General features: G+C 41.3%; 1 protein-coding gene across 1 annotated transcript in view; it reads right to left on the reverse strand.

Moving 5' to 3' along the window:
- Positions 1–615: 615 nt before the first annotated feature.
- The window catches only part of GYS2 (glycogen synthase 2), a 71,781-nt gene continuing 60,347 nt past the window's right edge, over positions 616–12,049 (reverse strand). Inside the window, exons 13-16 of the mRNA XM_048836285.2 lie at positions 10,092–10,187; positions 8,551–8,714; positions 7,117–7,197; positions 616–2,920 (exon numbers count right to left, since the gene is read on the reverse strand). Coding sequence (XP_048692242.1) covers positions 2,705–2,920; positions 7,117–7,197; positions 8,551–8,714; positions 10,092–10,187 — 557 coding nt within the window. The 3' untranslated portion in view covers positions 616–2,704. The remainder of the gene's footprint in view (positions 2,921–7,116; positions 7,198–8,550; positions 8,715–10,091; positions 10,188–12,049) is intronic.

Consider the following 12,049-nt stretch of genomic DNA (forward strand, 5'->3'; position numbering starts at 1 on the left):
TGCAGTAGAGCTTGTCAGTAAATTTTTGACTTAGCATGTATGTCGGAAAATGTCGATTTGTCAAAACTAAAAGAGTTTATGGGAAAAGATCAATTTTGACAAATTTCCTGTTTAGAAAAGATTTGGGGGAAAAAAGGTTTGGGAAGAAATGTCCCTTTTCAACACTTTCAAAATGAAAGTTCCATTTTCAGGTCACAATGACATTTTTGTTTCAAAATTTAAGTTAACTTATAATAATAAAAAAATGTAAAATAAAAAGGTCAAAATCAAAATGAAACACTATGAAATGATCAGTTGACCCAATATGACATTTTTCAATGTTTTGGTTAGAAAATGTTGTCCAGATTTTGACTTTTCATGCTAGGTCAGTGTGAAAATACTTTTCAAAAATCTTGAAACTTCTTGCAAGATGGGAAACATGTTTTCTGCTCAGCTCTAGATGGTAGCTCTATTAAGTGAACAGCACATTGCCCACTTGTACCCGCTGAGAGTATGATCTGTTGTATCCTAGTGAAGCTGCATGGGTAGTTTAAGTGAGTAAAAAGAAATTACTCGAGCAGGGAATAATATTCATTATGAACAGCTTTGTGATGAAATCCAGCTGTTCTCCCCTGCCCCACCCCCATTCAGAAAGTTTTCTGAACAAAATGGGTATTTATAATATATTTGGCTTTCATCATTTTGCAACATAAGTTCTCATGAAAAATGTCATCTTATTGTTTTAGTTATTTTTCTTTTCTTCATCATCATTTCACAGGGCAGTGACTGATGTGATACACACATTTATCTTTGTGTCATAGAAACCTGGTGTTTTCTTCTAGGTGTATAATTTTAAAAAACACCTTTGTGAGTTAGGAATCTAAATCCCATTTTAACAAGTGACTTCAGAAGTAACTCCCAATGGGGCCTATATGCTTTTAAAAATCCCACTGAGGGCCTATCTCCATCTTTAAACACCTAAATACCTTTAAGAATCTGGTCCGTAGGCATTCTGGAGCCCAAGTGTCATTGTAATTCACTCCTAAGTGCCGAAGACCTAAATGTATTTAAGCACTTAGTTCCCATTGATTTAATGCCCAGGTACCTTTGAGGATCTGGGCCTAATTCTCTTTTGAAAATAGGACTTAGGCACTTTTGAAAATTATACTCACAACTTATTCCTGTAATTCATTTACCTCAGATATACCGGAGCATAGAAACTGAAGAGAACTCCACAGACAATGCTGCCTTGGCTTGCATGCTGAACTCATTTGGGTTCTATGGGACTAGGGTAAGTCAGGGCAGACTTTGACATAGCATTGCACCTTACAGGAAAGCACTACTCATTATTTCAAGTTCACTCCTCTTATTTTTTTTCGCGTTGCACCTTTCATTTGAGGGGTTTGGTCAGATATTTTAAAGGGCAACCTCCCACATTTAGTACGGAGGGTACAAGAGCTGGGCCCATTTATTTTCTCTGCATTACAATAAGAAGGGGCAGTCTTGTCTGCTGAATAGAGCTCTAGACTAGGACTCTGGAGACCCGGTTCTGTTCCCCTTTCTGTTGATGATCTGCTGTGTGGTGATTTTGAGTGAGTCAGTGCACCACTCTGTGCCTTTGTTTCCCCTCTTACAATTTGTCTACTTAGACTGTGAGCTCTTCTGGGGAAGGACTATCTCTCATTATGTGACTGCACAATGTCTAGCAAAAAAGCGCCCTGACGTCAGTTGTCTCTGGTGGTACCACAGCTAACTAATGAACACTGCTAACTCAGGTAGTTCTATAGGAGGTCATCTTGTCCTGGAAATTTCCCATTAACAGATAGAGCTAAGGTCATCACCTTTAAAATTTAGATTTTTGAAAACACTGTTATCCCATCACAATGTGGCATGTGGATTTATTCACAGAGGCAAGGAATCATTTTCAGGGATTTTATAGCTTGCTTGAGACAAATCACATTAATTTTTCTCCCCAAACTTCATCAGCAAACCTCAGTGGAGAGAGTAAAAATGCAATAAAACAGAGCATTCAAAAGAAATCGAAAAAAGTGGGCTTTTTTTGTGGCTCTAGACAACTCCACCAGATGACTTCATCTGAAAATGCAAATGCCCACGGAGTAACACCAGATAATTTTCCCCACAAGCAGCACCAAGAGATTTCTGTGCACTTCAAAAACATTCGGAAAATGATGCACATTTAGAATAGGAGAAACAGCAGAAGAAAAACAAACCATTTTCTTTTCAACATTTTTTTTTAACCCTGCCAAGGTTTTCCCAGGTAACGAGTTCTTCAAAATGTTCCAGTTCAGGGCTCAAAGGTGGTGTCTGTTTGCAAGGGGAGAGGAAGGGATGGGAGTAGGGTATTCATTTGGAATGACTATAATGGACCTGTCTTCATGGATTACAGCTAAGTTCAAATAATTACACAGACAAAAATCTGATCTACGGGACGTGCCATCTAGCTGGAGCTATCACACGGAGTTTGTCACATTCTCTAGGTTAAATAAGCTTGGAAAAATCTCGTCTTCTACCTTCAAAGTAGAGAGGAGAATTACCATTTACTTGTAAGGTAAAATATAATTAGGTTTTCAAATAGTTTAACCCAAGTAATGTCTGTTTAAGATTCCCTAACCACACTGCACTGCCCTTAACACAGAGATTGACTAGCCTACACTTGGATGCTCTTTAGTGGATGAAGTCCATGTTGCGGTGACAGCAAAGGAATTCAGTTCCTATATTCTCCATACTGCTTTTTCTTTCCTTGTGGCAGTGCTCCGAGGGAAAAAGGTGACTTTATGTTTTGCCTGTCTCTTTCGGCCTCTTTATCCTCATCGTATCTTTCATCCTCATCTTCATCCTCGCTATGATGAGGGCTGGAATGCTGAGAGACGGAAGGCGATGGTGGTACTGATGAAGGCCTGGGGTACCTGAAACCTTCCGTCTGCCAGAGACATAAGCAACAAATAAACATTACACCAGCGCAGCTAGTTTAGTTACACAGAGTGACGATAGGTCAATATATCCAGAAGGCCAAGGCAAAGCTGATGTACAAGTAGGGCCCTACCAAATTCACGGTCCATTTTGGTTAATTTCATGGTCATAAGATTTTTAAATAATAAATTTTATGATTTCAGCTATTTAAATCTGAAATTTCACAGTGTTGTAATTGTACAGGTCCTGACCCAAAAAAGGAGTTGGGGGTGGGGGGTCACAAGGTTATTGTAGGAGGTACTGCTACCCTTACTTCTGTGCTGCTGCCTGCAGAGCTAGGCCCTCAGTCAGCAGCTGCCACTCTCCCACCACTCAGCTCTGAAGGCAGCAGCATAGAAGTAAGGGTGGCCTGGCATGGCATTGCCACCCTTACTTACTGCTGCTGGCGGGGTGCTGCCTTGAGAGCTGGGCACCTGGCCAACAGCCGCTACTCTCTGGATGCTCAGCTCTGAAGACAGCACGAAAGTAAGGGTGGCAATAACGTGACACCCCCCCCCACAAGATAATCTTGTGACTGCCACCCCCCTCCCCCCCACAACTTTTTTGAGTCAGAACCCCCAATTTGAGAAATGCTAGTCTCCCCCATGAAATCTGTATAGTGTAGAGTAAAAGCACACAAAAGACCAGATTTCATGGTCTGCGACATGTTTTTCATCGCTGTGTATGTGGTAGGTCCCTGTGTATAAGGGAATGAAGGCCACACCTGCCCCATACACCAAACTTAGACTCCCTTCGGTCTATTTACTGCCTGTGTGATAGGGAGTCAAAGTTGATGCAACTTACACGGAGGAGCCATATGAAAACTAAGTGAAGTGGGATGGAGGTGTTCCCCATCTGCTGTGTAGCCTACATAAGGGCCAGGCAGAATTCTGAAGAGTGCAGGGGCTGTCCTTTTCCTTCCCCTCTGGGGTCCTGCACACCCTAGCACTCTCAGCCCTGGCCTGCAGAACCATACTGATGCAGCAGGGGGAGTAAGCTGCAGCCCGTAAGGAGTATAGCAATGGGTGCGCTCCCCTTGCTTGACAAGTAGCTCTTGGAGGCATCCTGGGGCTCTCTCTTTGCAGCAGTGCAATTTGTTTTATCCCCAGGCCATGCCTGTCAGGCATGATCTAGCCCAGGCACCTGCGAATTTTAAATAAAATTTTAACAGGAAAAGTCCATATCTTCATGGCAATACAGAGCTGCAGGTTTTAAAATGGAATGATGGGGGAAAACAAAAGAAGCATCTATAAATTAAGAGTTCTGCTCATTTTCCATCTGGTAACTCAGAATGGCCAGAACTCCCCCAAATCTACATACAGTTTGTCAAACCCTACCAAAAAAAAATAAAATTCAGTTTCAAACAGATTAAAGATCATTCAAAAAGTGAAGCCTTTGTCAGGCCTCTGCTTTCACACTTGGAGTTGTGCCTGTATTTCACTGCAAGTTCACTTTGGTTCATGCAGGTACTTTCAGGCACCCCTAAGGTACTTAGCTGCTCACATAACACTATTTGCACCCCACAAAGCAGAGTCCAGCTTTTTGAAAAGTTAACCCTTGCTGTGAAAAGTTTCGCCCTAAGAGGAATATTTTTAGTAGTTAAAAATAAGGATTGTATGCAAAATACCCTTCTCAGCTTTAAGTACAGGAACTCCTCACTTAAAGTCGTCCTGGTTAACGTTGTCACGTTGCTGATCAATGAGGGAACATGCTCGCTTAAAGTTGTGCAGTGCTCCCTTCTAAGGTTGTTTGGCTGCCGCCTGCTTTATCCACTGCTTGCAGGAAGAGCAGCCCGTTGCAGCTAGCTGGTGGAGGCTTGGAACCAGGGTGGACCAGCAGCCCCTCTACCAGCTCCCCCCTCCCTGAAGTTCCCTGTGCGGCAGCCGCCCAGCAGGCTACCAATTGCTGGCAGTTCAGCTGTCCCTCCCCCCACTGCCATGTCCTCCCCCCTCTGCCTTGGAGCTGCTCCCAGGAGCCTCCTGCTTGCTGTGCAAGGGAGGGGAGAAGGGGGGGCTAATGTCAGGGTGTCCCCCTCCCCTCTACTCCTGCCCCCCACTTACCCTATCTCCATATAGAGCAGGGTGAGGACAGGACAGGGTTCAGGACGGAGAGAGCTTGCTGGCCACAGCTGCTGTCTCAACTTGATCTTTTTAAAGGCAATGTACTTAGAATGGTGTCAGCGTACTTAAAGGGGCAATGCGCAATTCTCTCTCTCTCCTACACACAGGGTGTGTGTGTCTGTTTGCCATGCAGTCCCCCCCTCCCTCCATTCGTGCTGCCTTGTAGAGTGTGAGGCTGCATTAACAATGTGTTAACCCTTGAGGGCTCAGCCAAGTGCTAGTTCATCATTTAGCAGGAAGGCATTCCCTGGGAAATATCCCACCCTCTTCCACCCTCTAACTTCACCACCTCAACCAAGCTTCACAATCATCATTGCTGTGTACAGTATTAAATTGTTTGTTTAAAACTTATACTGTGTGTGTGTGTGTGTAAAACATACAGTTTTTTGTCTGGTGAAAATTTTTTTCCTGGAACCTAACCTCCCCTATTTACATTAATTCTTATGGGGAAATTGGATTTGCTTAACATCATTTTGCTTAAAGTCGCATTTTTCAGGAACGTAACTACAACGTTAAGTGAGGAGTTACTGTATTATAATCTGACATCTGAGACCTTATTGCCAATCTACAGAAAACTACCTTTTGAATAAGATGTGGTACAACCTTCAACTCCCCATATCTTTGGAGGAGTTCAAGGCTGGTTTTGCACACATGGCTAAATTATAACACCAAGGCCATATCATAAATCAGCTTTAAGATCTTATTGCAAATCTAGGTTTCTGAAGTCTTCTGTCATGCTCTTTAACTCTTAATAGTCTGGAAGGAGTTCTAAAATAGTATTAATCCAGCTTCCTAATATGCATGTTAATTTCAAAACACTGAATTTAACTCCCCCTGCAGCAGCTATAAAATGTAGCAAACTGCAAAACAATGAAGTAGATCAATATTCTAATTTTTTATGAGGTAATTGGTCTCAGAAGTGTCTTCTGCCTTTCCCTTTAAAATTCCCCCGCGTTTCATAAACCTTTATTATTAATAGAGATTGACTGAAATCTAAATTTTCGGTCCAAAACCAAAATACATGGTCCAAGCCCATCTATTGTGAGGTGCCAATACTAACCTTACCCCTAACCTTAACCAACTCTCATCAACTTCAAGATTCTCAAAACTTCCAGGATAAATTTTCCATTTACACTAAGTAAACTGGTTAGTGGAATTACTGGATTTACATCAGTGCAACAGTTTGAAAAATCCCTCTCAAATATCAATATGAGGGATAGAATCGAACCCCCTAACCTGAATACTCCTGAACATAGGTGCGTATGAGCTGAAATAAAACTTCAGTCTGAACTTTCCTAAATTTTTGAGTGTTCACAATTGCCAACCCAGATCCAAATCCGGATCAAGGGTTTTGGTTTGGGCCCCCAACACTAGCTGTTATTTTTAAAAAATGAATTGCCATATGAAGTGCCTTGATTAGGTTTTAAATAACCTGGCTCCTAAATTTAGAACTGAGCATAATGCCTCCCCAAATGAGGCCATATATATGCAGTATGCTACAAAAGTAGATTGAATGTGTGGCCTTTACTCCATCCTCAGCCTTCCCCTCCTGTGAACTATTCAGATTATTCCTGCCAGAAGTACAAATAATTTGCATGAGAATATGCAGAGAGGCTGGGTCAGGGCATATATGTGCATCAATTTGCAGACCCTGCTTCCTTGCCCCAGACCCTTTTCCAGAATGCCCCTTCAAAGCTCCTGTTGCAGAGGGCCTGCAAAGCACCCTTCCTATGGGTTTTATGGGGAGCAAAAATAGAAATTAGCAGTTTCTACCCAACAGGCCAGATCTTCAGCTGGCCTAAATTGGCATAGTTCCATCAAAGTTAGTGTGCACCAGCTGAGAATCTGGCCCCGTATTCTAGTTCATGGGGTTTTCTATTGGGCATCCATACACTCTATCAGAATTTGGTAAAACTTAACTGTAATAAAGTATATTGAGTTCTTTACGCTCTTAGGTTAAACCAAACACTGTTCATCTGTCCTCTCTTTTTCTCTCTCAAGACAGTAATTAAATGCAGACAAAAATCACCTATAAGGATAGACATACCTTTGGTGGAGCATTTGGTTCCATCTCAAATTTATCTGGGAAAGTTCTGCTCAGAGCCAGGTGCCTGGCATGCATGTAGTACTGCAATAGAAAACAGAGGTCTACATGTGCAAAAACCCAATGAAGACTTGGGCACATTTAGGCAGTGAGAGGGAAAGTAACACTATTGTCTTCTCAAAGAAGACACTGACAAAAGATTCATTCAATCTTTAACTGAGGCTAACCCAGTTTGGATGGCCCTTGTGAAACTCTGGACACATTGCACCGAAGTAATGATCAAATCCTGAGAGATTTATACTGGAGTAACTGGGCAGAATCTGCTTCTTTGGCTTCAGTGAAGATACTCCATTCTCACTTTTGTGAGATTAAGGACTAGGGCACCCACTTCAGCCAGTCTAGTTTTCTGGTGGGGGTGGGGTGATTCTTTTATCCTTAAAAATATAGCACAGGTTTCTTTCCTGAGTGGAAATATTTATTTATTTATTTATGCTCATGAATGTAATATTGTAACACAGTACATACAGTACACATGTTAAAACTGACTCGTCCTTCAAAAATGAAGACATTGTAAGGAGAATAGATTTGTGACTTTGACATGGTTTTGCGAATTCAAAAAACCAGTCTGACGGTTTTGCAATACTTCAAACTCCATGAGGTTTGCACAAGGGCGCACACCGAAATGACAGTTTACTGTGACAGGCTGTGATCCTGTAATAGGATCCACATGGACATAAGGTCCTCCCAGACAGATCTCAATGCAGGATAAGGCACATAGTAATTAAAGCAGTGGTACATTTTACTCATCTCTTCACCTGTGGACTTTAGAATACGGATATACCTCCCTCTGGCTAATGTGTGATATTGCATCATTCTCTGTAGTAGGCTAAGGGTGTTATTTGGCTTTCACAGCACAATCCTGGTTTGGGAATGGTGCAGAATCCCAATGGTATTTTAGGCAGGTAGGTAATAGGTGGGATTTTCAAAAATGCCCAGGTGACTTGGGAGCACAAATCTAATTGAAAGTGAATTACACTTTTGCTCTGAAATCACTTGGGTGCAACGCCCACCCAATGCCTCTCAAGGTCTAGCGATGCTGCTGCACCATCCCTGAAAATGGTATAATGCCCACTCTCCATTGTCCAGTTTGGAGAGGCTCATGTTGCCAGTGGCACTAGCCCTGTGCAGTCTTTGTGCTTGGGAGCATAAGGACCACATTGTGTTTGGCTCCTTCTTGAAACAAGCAGATCAAGGCGATTCCTCAGCTTGGGAATAAGTGGGTACTTGAGCACATGCTTAACTGTAAGTTAATAGGGAGACTTCCCTGAATTGGGGCCTTGGTGCTAATGACGACAGATTTTATCCCCAATAACCATTGTGGTGGATGTGTGTTTGGGCCAATGGCTTGTTATATACCCACTAAACACATTCATATACCCTTCCTAAATATCTCCAATCCAGTAGGTCTGAGAGCCTCTCAGTTCGATTTCTCTGGATGATCCTCTGACGCCGTGACTGCTGGCAAAATCCATACAAGAACTGAGTCAGCTGGTTACATGACTCATCAGGAGAGCGGTACCTCCTGTCAACTATGTAAATGCCTGAGGACAAAAACAAAGTCGCAGATGAACAGGTATGGAAGCGAGCTTTTGACCTTTTAAATTTCATTTCTATCTTTCTTTACACATAATCTTTTAAATATAACAGGTTGTTTTTTTAAATATAACAGGTTGTTTTTTGAGCAAGGTGTGACAAGTGTTTCCATTCTAACAGGTCATTTCAGCAACTGGTGAGAAATGCTTTTGATTTTTTACCTTTCAGGCTGAAATTTAGCAGATCTGTTCTCAGCTTAGGACAGCTTTTATTGTTTTAAAGTCTGTGCAAAAATGGTGCAAGTGCTTTTGTGTGGTAAAAAAATTCACTTTTCCATTATAAAAAAAATTGCTACCTTTTTTGAATACCTGTGGTGACTCAGTGGTGTGTGGTGGTGGTGTGAAATTTGGCAGACAAGAGATAGTCCCTATGACACAGGCTGTGTCTTCTCTGCAAAAGATGGTGTGTTTTTACATTGAGACAGCTAACTTGAGTTAGCTATCTCAATGTAAAATCCTAGTGGAGACAAGGCACAGGTAATGATTACCTCAATGTTTCTAGTCAAGGTCAACACTTTATCCAGCATCTGTGGTTGAACATGACTCACAACAATGGGTAAAACTATAGTGCTTTGTCGCCACTAGGATTTTACAGCCAGACAGCTATCTCCACGGAAATACCTATTTTTGCAGTAAAGCCATAGACACGCATGTACTTTTTGGAAGTTTGGTGAAAATTGGTTGTGATCCATGAGAGTAATAAGGATTTGCAAATAGGCCTTTGCTATTGCACATCAAATTCTGTAATGCAATGTCTTTATGATGTGCCAACATCTTGTTCTTTTTCAACCTCCTTCTTTGAAGATTCGGGGCTATGGGACAGATCTTAAGGATGTGGGCCTTGATTCTCATTTATATTAAGGCCCCATTACATCATAAAAGTGCTTTAAAAGGGCATTATTGTAAATAAGAATCTCAGTTTGGTTTAGACAAGTTATCCTCTCTCTTTCATGAACTCCACAAACCGTTGTTGCTATCCCAGTAAATCCATCATGGAGTCTTAAAGCAGAGGCAGATTTCCACTACTCCCTTAGAAAGACTAATATATAGTCTAATTGGAAGGGATTGAAGGAAGGAGATAGTTGAGTTGGAAGAAGGGCTAACGAGCTAGCTGGGTTAAAAAAAAAAACAGGACAGAGAAGAACTGGAAAGGTTTTGGAGAAACACCTAAACTTTCAATTCAAACCAAATAGCTGAACTTTGGGGTTTGTCCATCAATGATCTTTATTCAGCAAGAAGAGAAAGTGCAATATGCACAGTCACAAAACAACTGGTTAGTTGGGTTCCGAAATGGGATGAGTTTTGAAGCACTGTTAACAAGCTCACCATAAGCAGCTGGGTCAGCTACATGCTCCTGCATGAAACAGCCAAATCCAGAGAGGTTTGTGGTCACACTGGGAATGCCCATCACAGTGCATTCAGCTACCAAAAGAGACATAAAAAGAGATTTCATGTCAATGTGCTTGGCTCGGTTTCATCTTGAGTGGATAGAAACAGAAAATAGAATGATGTAAAGCCCTGTCAGTGCCAGAGCTGGTCAGAAGATCTCAATGAAAAACCATCATGATTTTTGCTGTGTGTTCTCCCCCGCCTCCACTGCCATTCAATCAGAAAAGTTCAAAGAAAGTGACATTTTGATGAGAAATGGAAATTTGTTTCCCCATTTTTTTTGCAAGCACTTATTTCTATTTTCCAGCTAGCTCCAATGAATACCCTCTGTGAGCCCAGTGTTCACATGTGGGAGCCTAAATGCAATGTCCAGACCCTTCCTTTGGCTTTGAAATTGGCACCTGCTGTGTGCACATGCTCATTTCATGTACAGATTTGCAAATCTAACTGCCCAAATGCAGGACTTCGGCCTCAGAATTAATCTCCCATATTTGTAAACTGGGTTCTGTACCTTAGGTCACAGGGAGAAAAATCATAAAAATATGATTTCAAAGCAATTCTATCTAATTATTTTTCCAATTATACAGTAGCTGCAGCGCAAATTGTGCTATAAATCATAAATATGATATCAAATTGTGTTCCCCTTTTATTACTATTAGTGATAATAAATAAATAAATAAATAATTCTTATTATGTATTGAGCACCAACAGGTTCTTCCATAAAGGAAGGCATGTTTCCTGTACAAAGCAGCATACAGTTTAAATCAGACATGTTAGATCTTTAACACTTAAAGTGCCATTAGAAAAACCTATATGACAATAGGACTGATATCAGATATAGAATTTAGGATTAGGATGAAAGTAAAAATCCATCAAGAAGGGTCTGTTTTTATTCTTGGGAGATACATATAGGTAACCCATTAGGATGAGCAGAACCACTTCCTCAAACTGAGTACCAGCCAAACTTTTCTATGTTAAGCTAATCTAAAGTCTAACATCAAAATCTTCCCCAGCTCTCACAATTTTTTTCCCCCGTATCGTGGTTTGGGCCGGGACAAGAGGAGAAAGTGCTGAAATACAGCCAGATAATTGTGACCCAGTTGGAACAGGAAACAGGAAGTATTAAGCATTGTCTGAGAAAGCTTGAGCTTGTGAGATTTCTACTCAGATTCATTGGCTAACTACAGATATGCTTCAGATAAGCACCCAAACTAAGGGAGATATTTTCAAAGGCACAAATGGAAGTTAGGCACTTAGCCCTAGATCCTCAAAGATATTTGGGCACAATGGGAGTTAGGCACCAAAATATCTTAGAGCATCTGGGCCCTAATTCCTAGGTTGAAAACCTGACTGCCACTGCGCCTTTAAATCTCTCACCTTAATCCTATGAGGCTTATCTGTTACTACTTGTAAGTTGTTGTCTTCATTTTTGCTACTTCCCTATTTGTGGTTGGCCATTTTTATAGCCTTCTTCCAAAACTCTTGATCATATGCCAGGCTGTCATGAAAATTGGTCTCTGTGAGCTCCACCGATGTCCAGTGCATGTATTGAGTCCTTGGTCTCTATTGCTACTTCTAAGTGTTCATGGTAAATACCAACAGAAATATCCAGCAGACTGTGAAAATATTATGACCAGATAGTGTAAATGTGCATCACACCATTGAAATCAATGCAGTTATGTCAAATTACACCAGCTGAGGGCATTTTGGGTTGTCTATTTTATTGCCTCATTAGTGCAATATATACTTTCCTCCAAATCTCTCTTTTTAAAGGGTGGATGCTTGATGTTACTGCATACAAAATGGATTTGTCTTCTGATGCTACAGCAGACAGAAAGTTTACATGTGATTGTGGGAAAGTCAGGGTCCAAAGCAGGGACAACGCTGGATGGTTT

This window comes from Caretta caretta, chromosome 1 (assembly GCF_965140235.1).
Source record: "Caretta caretta isolate rCarCar2 chromosome 1, rCarCar1.hap1, whole genome shotgun sequence".
In the NCBI taxonomy this organism is placed as follows: Eukaryota; Metazoa; Chordata; order Testudines; family Cheloniidae; genus Caretta; species Caretta caretta.